The sequence below is a fragment of the Lichenostomus cassidix genome, chromosome 3 (genome assembly GCF_008360975.1).
Source record: "Lichenostomus cassidix isolate B80296 chromosome 3, HeHo_3.0, whole genome shotgun sequence".
Lineage (NCBI taxonomy): Eukaryota > Metazoa > Chordata > Aves > Passeriformes > Meliphagidae > Lichenostomus > Lichenostomus cassidix.
In genome coordinates this window covers 32,803,006-32,818,515 of record NC_139483.1, presented here as the reverse complement: position 1 = coordinate 32,818,515, position 15,510 = coordinate 32,803,006, and the positions used below count along the sequence as shown (strand labels likewise).

Genomic DNA, 15,510 nt, shown 5'->3' with positions numbered 1-15,510 from the left:
TCTGAGGTAAGGAAGCTCAAGATGGATTTCAGCTACAAGCATCTTCACTAGGACTGTAGAAACTTGCAACTCAATTTGACTTGCTAGTCTTAAGAACAGAACAAAGAGCTCTGATTTTTAAGGAAATCAGTGACTTTATGAAGAATTTCTAACATATAACATTGCAGTTCAGTGAAAAATACTTCCAATAAAAAGCCTCATAATTTTAAATGTTGTGTTTAAAAAATTCAGAGAATACTTCAGTCAAACAGTATCACAGAGGGAACAATTAATTACTATTACCTTCTTGGCCTCTTTAAACATACTAGCAGGAGGAAATCTCTACACAGCCTGCAGGTATCCTTAACTACTCAGCAAAAAAGTTTCTAAAGCCTTCTTCAGTCACAAATCTACCTTTTTTAGAGTTACAGAAACTCTGCAAGGGTCACAATGAACAATGCAGATGTATCAATATACAAGAAACAAGGCAATTTGAAGAATATAATTAAGTACATTTACCTGCAATATGTTTCTTGTTAAAAACAAACAAATAAGAAACAAAACAAGAAAAACCACCAAAACTGGCTATTGACTAAATCACACACAGCTCCAGAGCTGGATACATTTACTTGGTCACTCCTGCACAGGAATTTCCAAGTCAAAAACTCTTTAAAATTAGGCATACTTAGTAACTTTCAAGTTCAAAAAGCAATATATGAATCTATTAAAACATCTAGCTACTCAGCACTTTGACTGGTTCAATATAATCAAAAGGTGGCACTCAGTTTGGGTTTTTTTTTAGCCTGTCTCAACCTCATTTTGCACAGCCGGCTTAAAGTCAACGTGGGAAGGCTTCAAAAATCTAAATTAGTTTTTCTCCATGTCCTTCACCCTAACATGCTGCTCAATTATCTCACTCTCCCAGAACTAACCCCACGAATTGAGAACAACACAAAGATATTGCAATTTTCAGGGGCATAAAATTGCACAGGTAAAGAGTATTTCAGGAAGCTGGAAGCAGAAGGGAAAGAAGGGAAAAGAGGAAAGGTTTTAATACAAATTACAATTTACACTAACTGTGCCTCCAGGACTCAAGACTGGTAGGTTTACATGCTTTGTTGCCAGTCCTGATGGGTAGCACATAAAGAAGCACTGATGAACAGTTCCGGAGCATAGTTGTTCGCTGAGTGTCAATTCCAGAGGGAAACTTCATTTTATATATAAATTTTCATTGAAGTAATAAATAAAAATGTTATCAAACCGTTCAGAATTACAGTTTATCTAAAGTCTACCTATTTCTAAAGCATGAGGTATTTAAGTGAACATCACTTGTCAGACAGCTCCTAGTGCTCCCTTATGCAAGATATGTATTTTGCTGCAACAAATGCAAAACCCCCAAAACACATTTCTTACCCATTTGTATTTGTTATCTATTGAAAGACTGGAAATACATAGCAAAAGACCTTAAAACCTTCACAATATCTCCTTTTGCCCAATGTTTCACTGTTCTATCTAAAACAATGAGGAAGTGCCTAAAACATGCTCTAATCACAAAGAGACACCACGGAATTTTTTTCAAGCATATTTGAAATACTGAACAGTTCAATTGTCTACTTCATTTATACTTATACAACAGTAACAGATGCTTAATCAGTTTGATTTTACTCTCTGATTCTGGACAGAATAATTTACTTTATAGCTCCAAGCTAACACCACTGGATTACACAGACATAATAGCTGTCTGGTCCTGAAAGCATCCCTGCAATTTTAATCTGCCATCCAAATACACACACAACACAAATTACAAACAAGCAAGCAGCAAAATTTTGTCTGGGGTTTTCTATTAGTTAAATTGTGATTAGCTGCAGCCACAGGTACCCAATTTCAGACTCCCTTACAGAGAGAAATGTTAAAAGTTATTATACAATATATATACTTACTACATTAAACTGGTTTTAAAGATAAACATGTGTTTGAACAAATCTAAGAGAAACTTGATTGTACTAAATACCTGGAAATGAAAAATCAATCTGAAAAACATGCAGCTGTAGCTCATTTAATACAACATTCTTTATACTTCTAAAAAGCAAACCCATTATATTTTCTTTTCTGTATTTACATCAGATTTAAGAATACGTTAATAAAAAAGCTTCTACTAGTCTCTATCTTCTTAAGTATCCAAAGGGAATTTTAAATTCAAATTAACAGCAGCAATTCCAGTATTGCAGAACAATTTCCAGCCTTTAGTTGTGACATCTTAAAAATCATCAGGGAATATTCCTCAGAAATTCCCTACATGTGCCTACTGATAAGTAATATAAAGGGAGTAACACAAGTTATTGTACGAGGTCTGTGGACACCAAGTTGGAAAAAAATTGACCAGTCTAGAGTCATCTGTAACTTTACATACGTAGTTTCATTTAAAAAAAAACCAACAAAACTAAAAACCTTTTAAACTGCTGCTTTAAACTTGCAGCAATTGCAAGGCTGATTGTTATTCAGTATCAGCTTTCACAACCACCCCCAAAATAGCAATTCTTCAAAAATTCTATTCCGATTTTTTCAAATAGGTAGATTCAAGTAATAAAAGCTACCTAAGAGAAAACTCCAGCAACTAACAAGGACATGCTGCATCTTTTTAGCACAGCTACACAGGCCAGGAATTACAGTTGTTTGCCTTTCTGAACTGACAGAGCCAAATCAGTCAAAGATCTGCTTTTGTCAAACCATGCTGTTAAAAAACAATCTTACTGCTACTTGCTCTTCTACTGGGGGAACTCCTTGTTAAAATTCAGTATTAGTAGTAGAGCTTTTGCACCATGACAAACATTGCCAATATATGTCTATGATTAAAGACAGGCCAGCAACTCCTTCCATGCGAAAACAGAGATACAATACCAGCTAGCTGCACAGTACTCATGTTCTGGTAATTAAGAGAAATTTAATGCACTCTCTGGCCCTCCATCATGCTGAGATTTACATGTAAAATGGTATACAGCGGAATTACTGTAATACTCTAAGTATTGTATGACTAGTAAATGAGTTCATGAAAGTCAAACTCTGCCTTCAGCAAGACTGGCATTATCTCCCTCCCTAGCTCATTTTAAAACCAGAAAACAACAATCCACAATGCAAAGGAAAGCAAGCACATCTGAGGGGGAGAAATACAGGTAAATTGTTTTATATCTAATTTAAGACTGCTATGAGAACAAGATTGATGAATATTAAATTATTTCAAAATAAAGGTTTGGGTCAAGGCTACTTGCTATTACTTTTTAGACAAGTTACTGCATAGCCCTCTGCAACTAAAGGACAAGCCACACTACTGCAATGAGGTCTTGAAAATCTTCAGTATAAATTTGGAAGATAAACTTTCAAGAAAAATCTGTAGCTATTAAGGTAAGTTTGGAAACCACAAATGTTGAAGACAGGGGTAAGTAGTCATTTGTGGTAGAATCAAGAAAACTGGTCAGGAAGGCTGACACAAATAGTATATTGAGAGAATGAAGAATCTCAAATCAGTAGCACTTTGAAAATATAAAACATGTGCAATATAGCTGTGAGAATAGAATCTTACACAAAATTACAAAGCAAAAACATCTGTAAAGACTTTGGCCGTTAAGGCAAATTAAAGAAAGCAATGTAATTTTAGACCAAATGATGGGCAAAAAGACACTTTGTTCCTGTTAAAACTAAGAATGACCATGTTTCATAGTTCATAAAATCCTGAACTTTTTAAAAGCGCAACCTGATTAGGCAACAGTGCAGCTAATACTTTCCACAGACAGAATACTAAGCATGAGCCAGGGCCGTGTGCCTCAGTACCTCTGAAGTACCTCTACACCTTCTCAGTAACAATAGTCCTCTTATCTGAAGTAGCCTCCAAATGGATTTTGTAGTTTTCTAAGAATCTTTGACCTCTATTTTGTGTTTCCAAATTATTAGAGCTGTCCATACAAAAATACTATTTTACATGTATAAAGGAAGAATAACAGCAAGATGATTAGCAGATTGAAGCAAAACCACCTTTTTACACTGCTTTTAAAGAAAAAAATGTATTCCCAACATGTTTTTATGAAAAAGACTCCCTTGTCCCACAGCCCAAAAAGAGAGACAGAGAAAGCAAGCACAAGAGCATAGGCACCAGCCAGTTAAAAAGTTCAGATGCCCAGTAACAGCCTGACTTTCATGGTATTATCACGAACCCCACAGCTGCAGTACTTTGGGTAATCCTCTGACTTCCACAAGTTATAAATCTCAAGTTTACCTTTGGTAGATGGAAATGCAAAAAAAAAAAAAAAAAGGGGAACAAGCCTCTTGAAGTCTTGTTCAAAGTGATCAGTAAACACCTGGCACCTGATTTTTCAATGACATGCTCTTCAGTCCTTCTGTCTCTCCTCAGATCCCACTGAGTCTGGTAAATGAACATTCTCTGCTAGCCCACACAACTTTTCAGAAAGCAGGGACACTCTCAGAAGAATGTGTTCCCAGAAGACCATGGCCCTTTGCAGTCACTTCCTCCAGTTTGGCTGAAGTGGATCATCTTCTCTAAATTACCTATTATGACTCCAAACAGGTAAATGGGGTAATACTGCTTTCCACAAGTTTATTAATAGTGACCTCCTTCTGCTACAACTTCTGTGAATACAAACACCTGCCACAGAACGGGCAAAACACTTCTTCCTTTCCAGTAGATGCCAATAGATATTCTATGCTTTGTTAATAACAGATTTAAGTATATTAAAATTTTTAAGAGTGAAAGTTCTGTCTAACCTTCTTCCCGCAGTCTCTCAATTCTGAGATACACTGAGACAAAGATACAAGCAAATATTAAGAAAAGCATTTAAAGAAAAGCTGTTCATAATTAATTAAATAGAATATGTTATCAACTTTTGTGTGTGTATGTATGTACTTGTTCACTGAGTCTCTAGCCAGTCTGATAAAAAAACAGAAGTTGTACTGGCTCATTTAAGGCAGGAGTTCTCAAGGTCAATCTACGTAACTGCATTTTTTTGACAAACACAGTTAAACAAAAATACCACACATATAGTAATGTAAAGGTGCCTAACTTGAAACAGTTCCATTACTTCAACTTGTTATACTGTACAAAGAGTAAAACAAAACAGTAAGATGACTTCACAACTAGAAATGGATCTTAAGAAAACCCCAAACACAAGAAAAGCATGTGGTTTACAGTTCCATTTTATTTAATTTAAAAACTGAATACTGTTCTTGACTCAGTAGACAAGCTTTATGAATTCAAGTGCTTGTTAGTGCTCTATTTGATTTAACTTAATGTAGTATGCTGTACAAATTATCAGTTGAGCTCACACTTGTGACAACTGCTTACTGAGGCCTTAAAGCATTTCCCAAAGATAATTCACAAACCTCACAGTAACTTTACACCTTGTGTATAGACAAAAGAAAAAAAAATTACTTCTGCTATTTTACTAAGTTGTGTTTAGTCTTCCAGGAAAGGATTAAACCAATATTCTTTGACAAAAATGCAAGAGCTGCTGTCATTCCCCCCTCACTTTAATTGTGTATCACTTTCTTGATGTAAACCCCACCTAAAATTTCAAGTTGCTTAATGCAAGTGCACATTCACAATATCATAATGGAAGAGCTACTTAATGTAGACACAACATATAACCTACATATCTGACACTGACACTTTCTGAAACAGGTTTAATGTAATTCCTTGAAGAATATAATATGAGAAATATTTTCTAAAATGTTGCCTTAGTAAATAGACTTGAATTCTGGGACAGTCATTGTAAGAGAAAACTGAGTACTACAAAATAAAACACTATTGTCAAAGCCATGGAAAGTATTTTATACAAAGCCTTTAAAAACAGAAATATAAACCATTTTATTTTAAAGCCAGTGAGGCCAGAATATAGCATTGCATTATTTTGCCTTGTAATACACCAGAAACTGAGAGACATCCCCTCAATAGGTGCTGGTAAAACCAAACCCACCTGACTGGAGATGTCCATTGCGGCATGCCAGGTTAGTACTGTCATTATAGACCTCCATTTGCGGCTTGGAAATTTGCAAAACTGCCTGCAGCTTCTCTACATAGTAAACAGAGGGGGAGGGAGGAAAAAGGACAAAATAAACAAACAAAACCCAAAAATGAACCAAGAAAATATATGTATGTTGAACACACAAATGTCAAGTTTGGCTTTGTTATAGTTAAAGGAGTATTTCCACCTATTCTACGCATTCAGCAAATGGGTAAGTGAATTCTGTTAGTATGAGCATGACTGCAAACAGATTTAAAGCTCACCATTTATGGCTGAGTTAATTACTACAATCTTTCCAGTCTAGCGATTACAGTTACTTCTCAAAAACAATGTTCAGGATTAACTCAATTTAATTTACCAAATATTTATGATGATAACTCATTTCTGAAAGTCCTCCTCAAGGTGTTACTTTTGACCAGCTGCAAGGAGTCATCACTTCTCTGCATATTAAATGTTTCACTTAAGTAGTAACAGCCAGTTAACATTTTACAGAAAGCTTCAAACTTCAAGCAAAACACCATATATACATTGCAATGATGTCTTTTAAGATCTCTATTTAGATATTTAATTGCCTTGAAATTAAGTCAAAGTTGTCATGCAAACTGTGTTCTTTAAGAGGATTAACTTCAGAAACACCTGAATACAAGATCTATAAAGTTAAAGATTAAGGAGAAAGAAATTAACTCTGAGAAGTAATGAAAAACAGCCAAACCGTAAGTCAAAGAGGTGTAAGGCTGCAAATATAAAAAAATCAGTTAAGGACTACTTGTTCTCTGCAGCCCAGCTACCCCTCCTGCTACTTCCACTGCAATTAAAAACCTCAAGGCCATACTTTTGAGTCATTTTACTGCCTCTCCCACCTTTATTTCACACACACCCTTCTTGTTTTAAAACCAAACCAATCTGTAAGGATTCAAGGCATGGTACTGTCAAGCCCTCTCACTCCCTCCCCCTTTTTTATTTCTTTGGCTTTCACTCCCCCCAAGAGTACCAAAAAGCTGCAGGAAAAGAGATGACCAAGTAGAGGAGCAATGTCCTCTAGCAAGATCATAAATACCCTAACTGGAGGAAGAATTGCCATTCAGAGCTTGCAAACTGTACACCAAACAAGCATGAGCATTTCCTTCCCTAAGTTTTTTTTATCAGTTACAGATCTTTGTCTACAAAGACAAATCTTCCTGCATCATTCCTTTCTTCTTCTTCCTGCTCCTAATCACTCATTGCTTAGGTTTCCTGAATAGTATCTTTATACCCTGTATTTAAAGTGATGGCTTAATAACATTTAGGTTGAACAAGATATGGTTTAGAATAAAAACTTGGTAGTCAGAGGCAAATATGAAAAGCTGAAGTTCAAGATTAGTACGTGTACACAAGGTCTACTTCATTTTAAATTGGAAACTTTGAAGAGTCAGGTGGAATAAAACAAAAAAATGTCCATCACACAAGAACAGCCAACAAACAATCACAAGCTCTGCAACTTCCAAGAAGTTAGCCTCATAAGCTTTCCTCTCTTGAAGGGTAAGGAAAGTCCATTTAGTAAGACTGACTGCAGAGAGTGTACTACTTTACTGGACACAGCACTACCAAAGGAGGCAGCAGAATGGTCTACTACCTGCCAAGTGCATGCAACCCACATGGAAAGACTACGCAGATGCTTAGGAAGCAAAATTAATATTAACAGACTTTTAAGATATTAGCTCATCAGTTGAGTTTTGGAGAACATTTCTAAGCTTAACAAAAAAGGCTTTCTAGTGAGTGACCATAATACCACCAATTGGCTTGGGCAGGAATTCAGGAAATGCTAAACACTACAATTTGACACTGGGGTTTTACTACAACTATCAATGCTTAGCTAGTTCCATATATACAGGAACTCCAGAACACCAACCACAGAAAAAATAAAAAAATGTAATCAAACTGTTTTCCAGTTTCAATTCACAGAGTTCTCTCATCAATTACTTATTAACATGTCATTTTAGTATTGCATATAAAATTTCAAAAAGTAAACATATCACTTTTCTTTAGAGACAGTTTACCTGTAGGATCCTCTGGAATATCAAAAATAAACTGAGCTATTAAATATTATTACAGGAAATTATAAGATACCGTCACCTTCCATTGTAATGCTTTCTTCCTATCTTTCCAGACAATGAAAAGAATTTTACAGAATCTCATTCATTATTTTGCCTTGGTGATACAACACCGACATAAACCTACCAAACAAACAGCACTGCAGCCATTGTCTTATTTAGGCAACATTACACCTTGAGTTCAAGGTAACTGATTTCTACTAAAAAAAAAGTTACCCTGTAACACGAGCAAAAACACTATCTCCTCCAAGAAAGGGGAATATTCCAAAAGGTGTCCACTGAAGACCATACCTATACAGGCAGAACAGGAATATTAATACCCTCCAATGAGGATACTGATGAAACATAATTGAATTATGTGCCACATAGACCCTTCAACCAAAACACTGAAACTACACATAATACACAGGAAGGCACTTGTGACATAAATCTGTTGCCCTACAGAAAGTCTCTCTGACATGAGAGAATACAATAGGTAAAACACATCAATAGCATTAGAACTGAATAGTGTTGCACTGGCCATTGCAGCCATCTATCTTTAGGAACAACAAGCTGCCAAGTTCTGTGTATCGACTGTAGAAAACAAATACCCTCCTGTCATTCTAAATACATCAAATTTAATTACTCTAACATGGGTGATCAGTCATCCAGGAGAGAACAGGTCTGTGAAGACCATCAAAGCAATGTTTAACCCCTAACAACTAACACACCCTAAACTATGTCAAAAATGGGGGGCTACCACCAAACCAAATGGAAGAACTTTTAAGTCCCCTGACAGCCAGCGCAACCAAATATTGTCAATGGACTGACAAAGTGACCAAGTCACCTCAAGGTGACCTGAAACACAGCAGCAGTCACTTCAGCTTTCAGACTGTGTCACAGTAGAGCTTTAAACACAGTAAGACACATAATTTAGACTCAAGATGAAAACAGGGCTCAAAATAGAAAATCTATCATCCAATGTGGGTAGCTCCAGCCTCTTCCAACACTAAAAGGCATCAGTGGTGTGATAACACAGTGATGACACATGGGTGTAATCAGACATCACACTCATCAGTGGAGTCAAACACCCCCATCAGTGGGGTCATGCAACTTAAACTTACACTGGCATAACAACACTAAAAAAACCCCAAAACAAAACACTGAGCACTTGCAAGGACAGTTATAATCAACATGATTTTAATTTTCACTTTCTATGTACTACCAATGTAACCTGCTTGACTGGATGACATTTGAGACAGGCAGTCTGCAATCACTTCTCTGTCTAGCAAGCAGAATGAAATATTTGGTATTATTGTCTAGTTTAAGTTTGTTTTATCCTTTCAGCTAATGTAATAAAGGACTTGCCTTAAGAAATGGGGAAATTCCACAAAGCTAGCAGAAAACACTCTTCTGAGTTCAATTCATAGGAAAAATCACTTAACTGAACCATAATAGCTTCAAGAGCCTCATGCTTAATTGAACTACAAAAGGATCTTTACAGCACTTAAAAACTTCCAAATATCTGTTACTATAAGTAAGAGGCTAAAAGTGTGTTTCGAATGGCACAGAGAATTCAACTCTGGATTACCTTAAATTTCCACAAAATCCATGTGAAATGACAGAAAAAAAGTAATGAAAGAGGATGCTGTCAATACTTCCAAGTTGGTTAGATGGCATAAAAATATTACTCAAATAGATCCCTAATGATCAAATTTGCAGGGATTTAAAGCCATTGAAATATCCCTCCAAACCACATCTTTTGTCTTCCTAAAGGGCATCTGACTTGCTCCTTTTTATCCAAATTTTGCATTCTGGTAGATTGCATGAAGCAGATCCTCAGTAAAAACTGAACAAGAACCTAGGCAGAACAAAGTACTAAACTGGTAATTTTTATATTAAAAAAAATGTTTTACATCAACTTATGTAATAAACACTATTGTATCTGTTTACCTTTCAGTCTGCACTCTGAATGAAGCAAACAAATAGCATGTGATCACACATTGTGGTAGTAAAGATGAGTAGACTTCAACTTTAGGGGTTTTTATGAATTTTACCCTTTGTTTCTTTTCAGTCAGATCACAGCAAGTAAGCAACATATCAACATTGCAAGTGCTACTGCAGTAATACAAGCAGGGATGAAGCACTACCCACAAAATACAAACACTTCAAGCTTCACAGAACAGCAGATTTTTAGAAGAAATTCTAATTACTTGCAATTAGGATGTCTGCAACAAGCCATACCTTATCAAAGACAGCATGTAATCACTTTCACTCTATTGTTCCCTAATTCATATCAACTCTGAAGTCAGCCTTTAACCCTAGTGAGTGGAAAATATCTTTGTTCCATGTACTAAAGCTGTACTGATAAACACCCACACTAAAGTATAAGGGTGCTTTAGAAGGCAGATGCCTCTTTCACCTCCTGTCTCCTTCAATTTTTTTCAAAAAGTACTAAAGACATCAGGAACTCAAGGGAAACAAAAGGGATTCACTTTCTTGTGGCCGTCACAACTTCCCTGTTAACCAGTTAAGACCACAGATTCACAAAGTGTAAGAGAAGAAAAGAGCACAAATTTTCTGGTCTGCTCCATATGCTCCTAGAAGGGTGAGCTAGTAGAACGCCACACAACAGCAGGTAAGATTAAAGCTGATATATGCAAGTTAAAATCAAGTATATTTGTTAGCTTACCCTTAAAGACCAAGTAAAAAAATAATCTTTATTTTAATTTTACTGACTGAACTGAAAGCATTTCCAAAGTTTTAAATTTAGAGGATGCGTTATACAGAGCTGTGGGTCTGCTGTTCGATGGGAGGACCTTTACTCTGTCAAGAGCTTATATACAACACTTAATTTTAATAAAGCTAAAGCTGTACAGCACTATGCTTCTGAAAAAAAGTGACCTTACTTTCTAATTTTAAAATAGAACACTACTAGAAAAACCGTCACGAAAATTAGAATTTCACAACCTTGTGGTCTACACGATGCTCAAGTATTATTATTATTACTATACACCAATAATAAGGAAAATGAACAGAACATAAAGCAGTTACACTTACAAGAGGCACACTTGGCACTCATGATCAGCAATATATCATAAATTTCACTACAGTTCTAACAGAACAAACTCCACTGGGAGTTAATCAAGACTTCCTCATTTTACGAGTCAAGTGTACTATGATGTAAAGACTTCTCAGTTACTTTTATACCTGAAAGTGGGTCATGAAATTCCATTTTCAAAATCCATCAACAGCACTTAACTCTCAAAGAAAAATTAAACTAAAGAGACCCTACACTGATAATCACTCCTTCACTTTTAAAATCAAAGTAATATTTTAGAAGAATGCATTAAATGAAGTTGTGCAAATAATTAGAAACTTTCCAAAGTCATTAATTGTAACTGGTACCTAAAAGCTGCAACCGATCCTTGGCCATTGCCAAATTTGTCATCATTTTAGATTGGAGACGTCGAGCCCGATCACACTGATCACCTTACAAAGAAAAATCCATGTTAAAACACAATTCAGTAAAGTAACTTTAAGTACTAAAATACTGATACCCAGCCTTCCCTCCTCCTCCTCCCACCCCTTATTTATCCCCTCCACTATGGAACTTCATTACAAAACTAATAGAAAAATTCTAAAGCTTCCTATTTAATCAAGATTTTAGAGTTAGTTCACACTATGTGTTTTACAATAGCACGTATAGAGCAATGGGAATCCAAACACTGCTTTGCATGATGTCTAACATTTCATGCTGACCTAATACGTCCCTTGTCTCTCCATTTCTCTGGACACAACTCAAATAAAAAAGGGTTTTTAAAAAGCTTGAAAAGTGACTGAGAGGCAAGTACAATTTGAAAGAATTCACTTTGGCAAAATGAACAGATTTAAATTCAGTTGACTGTGTCCCTTTACATTTCAAAACACACAGAACAAAACATTAATACCATCACTTCCTAAGAAATAATGTCTGTTCAAGTCAAGCTTTTTTTTCAAACTGGGCAATTTATACAAGTTCTATCATATGCCATTGGTATTGCCCCTAAGTAAGATCACCATATACTTCTAAATACAGCTGAGGAACAACATACAAGTCTGCAAAAGCACTTAGAGGTTTGGGGCTGGGGCAATTGATTTGGGTTGTTATTACTATTATATTATTTTGAGGACAGAAATTCCCAGCAAGTCCTTCGCTACACCTGTATTACTATGGTGCATACCTGCTTCTACACTACAGGTTAAAATGTTTCCACATAGACAGATGGCTTTCTTCCTTTGCTGGAAATGTTCAGTTATTTTGGCCTAAGTTATTCAGCAACACAATGTCAGGCCATTCCAAATTGGGGCATTTCTTTTTAAGTTATACTGAAGGGAATATAAAATTCTGCATAAGTGAGAACATGAACTGTCAACTTCAGCAAATCAAATCAGAACTCAGTATTTTGGCATTCCCATTATATAAGAAATCACGTGTTTTACTTCATGGTGTTCATGAACTCCTTATGATTTTGCAGAGTCTGAAAATATTTGGAACAAGATTTGCATGGGATATAGATCAGAACATTAAGGTGGAACAGAGAAATGGACTAGTACTCACCTACAGCTAAAACAGAAATAACAAAGGCCCTCATGTATTAATTAATACAGTAGACTATTCCTAGCACCTACCATACTTAGCAATATTGATCTCTCACTTCAAAGAAGCCATAAACCAAAATCAGTTCCATGAAACTCAAAACTGGCTTACCTTGACCAATTACTAAGACAGCTATTCCTTTTTCCAGTTCTTCAATTCCTTTCTTATACCATTCCACAGCTTGTTCCTTTTGTCCTGCTTAAAAAGGAAGTGAACCCATTATTTTCTTGAATAAATTAAAGCTTAGGAATGGTTCTATATAATGCTGCATAAAACAAGGAAGAGAGAGGAAGAGATATTTGAACAAAATTCTGTGATTGGAAGAAAGTCTTAAAGGGACACTGTCAACTTTATATCTATTTAAGTATCAAATAAGCTTTTCTATTAAAAATAGGTACTACACCAGCCTCAAATCACTTTTGCCTGTTTTAAGAATAATTCTCCATCTGCCTTTAAAAAATCCCCCTCCCCACACCCCCTCCCTGCCCCAAGAAGGAAATAAAAAAGGTAAAAAAGTTCACCTACACATATTCACTCACAACAGAAATGGTTAAAATTAACAGTCTTTACTTCTAAAATATCAAATATGTGCCTCTTAATCCTCCAGGGATTACCAAAGTAACACTACAAGCACAGAAACTCAAGAAGAAAAGCAACAAGTCTAAGACACTACATGAGAGAGATGAGAGACACCTCTGGTTAACTTTTGAACAGAGCAGCTCATTTGCCATGAGAGTATTTCTTTGTTTATCCTATTGTGAAACTGCTGTATTACAGGTGTGTGTTAACTTTCCCATGAAGCATACACAAGTAGAATACACGTCTGTACCAACCATGTCCTGAATGGATATTATAGCAAACACAACTATGAACATGTCTATGCCTGGCCTGTGCTATGTGACACCGTGACTGCAAGTAAACCATCGCAGACCTATTAATATCTACTTCTTATTGCTCCCTTTCTATAAATACTCTGCATTAAAAAGATATTTGCCTGCATATGGAAAAATACTTTTGCAATGTAGTTATATCACACTAAGCTCGCATTTCCATACAGGAATACAACAGATTAGGTATTAGAACTTAAACTTGATCAGCATTAACAAGCTGCTAGTGCTGGAAAAAGCTAAAAATGCCTACAATGAAACTTCAAATATCATTACCCTAGATTCAGATGACATAATGTTTCACAAAATTATTCCTGCCTGTTACCAGCAATTGTGTCGCTTCTACACTCAAATCTTTTGATAACTTCAGCCCCAAAACTATTTTCCAGCAAACTTCAGTGCCAGTAAAAATATTTCAACACATTTTTAGAATCCCCTTCAGGATTTTGTCTAGCTCCTCTTCAGATACAAAATCTCCTAATAATAACACTTAGCAAGCTCCCCTGAGCAGGTAATTTCACGCTTTGCTCTTCTCACCATCACAAACCACAGAGCGCCTTCCTACAGTCATGAACATCACACACCTTGGGAATCATTTCATTACTGCCCTTTCCTCACCAGCCTCATATATCCTGACTGTTAAGAACAAAGCTAGATAAAGTAAATCATCAAAGGTAACTTACTTCAATCCACTCTTCAGCCTTTTTTTTTAAGCTTCTTCTCCCCAACACCCACAGAAACAGTTTCAACTGCACTGTAAATCTAATACTGATTATAGCTAAATAAAAATCTAATTTGAGATTATTCCAGCCACCTCTGCTATTGCCCAAATTGCTTTGTTATTCTTAAGGGCAGCTGCAAACATGCTAAGGTCATCATTAAAATTTCACTTCCAGCTTTTAACTGGAGGAAATTTCAAAAGCACTATACCATGCCAAGCTGTTTGCAAAGGCTGTGCTCCAACTCCACACAGAATGGTTGTTCTCAGTGATAATGACATTAGAAATACAATAAACGTCACATTCCTTGGAAGTTGCTGAGTTGCTATATTGGCTCTGCCAGAATGGAGCTCATTTCCTTCAAACAGCCCCAGTAGCACCATGTTTTGGATTTGTGAATAAACAGTTGGTAACACAGGAATGTTTTGGGTATTGCTGAACAGCACAACCTCCAGGCTCTCTTTTTCCCATCTAGATTCCCAGTGAATTGGCTGAGGGTGCACAGGAAGTTGGGAGAGGACACTACCAGGATGACTGACATAAATTGGCCAAGGGAATACTCTGTATCATACAATATAATGCTCATCAATAAAATCAACTGGGTAGATGAACGGATGGGAGCTGTCTTCCAAGGCAATCATTACTTGGAAAGATGTCTCCCTTTTTTTTTCCCCCTCCTCACTTTTGCTCTTCTTGTACTCTCCCCGTCCCACTGAAAGGAGTAAACAAGCAGCTGTGTGGATGCTTAACTGCTTGCAGGAGTCAACACACCACATGTGCTTTCTTAGCCCCAGGAAAAGATACTAAGCTTGACTGTGAAAATACCAGAACAAGAAAAATTGTCCAAATAGTTTAGAAGTAGAAAAATTACCAGGGGTGCTAGCAAAATTACTGAAGAGTGCACAGCTTCCACAACAGGAAAAATGCCACATAACTAACAGGCTACTAGACAATTCAGAAATTCCAGCCATTTCACACACTATGTCTAACATACTGTTTTCTCTTTGAAGCTATAAAAAGCTTGTTTACAGGAAAAAATTTTCAAAGATAGACATGTATTCTGGGAAAATTGGGTAAGCAAGTTACAAATCTATGTATTAAAGCAAAGTGAGTTCTTTCTCAGTGGAAGGTATATTGCAGTTGCAGGGCTGTAACAGTTGTGCAATTGCTCACATTAGCAGCAAAGAT

General features: G+C 36.2%; 1 protein-coding gene across 3 annotated transcripts in view; it reads right to left on the bottom strand.

The window, feature by feature from the left end:
- Positions 1 to 15,510, bottom strand: part of SPAST (spastin) — a 39,284-nt gene that overhangs the window by 21,954 nt on the left and 1,820 nt on the right. Inside the window, exons 2-4 of one of the 3 annotated variants that reach the window (XM_085055204.1) lie at positions 12,828 to 12,914; positions 11,486 to 11,569; positions 5,961 to 6,056 (exon numbers count right to left, since the gene is read on the bottom strand). In XM_085055204.1, the coding sequence (XP_084911330.1) occupies positions 5,961 to 6,056; positions 11,486 to 11,569; positions 12,828 to 12,914 (267 nt within the window). The remainder of the gene's footprint in view (positions 1 to 5,960; positions 6,057 to 11,485; positions 11,570 to 12,827; positions 12,915 to 15,510) is intronic. The other 2 variants (XM_085055205.1, XM_085055207.1) reach the window with 2 other exon arrangements.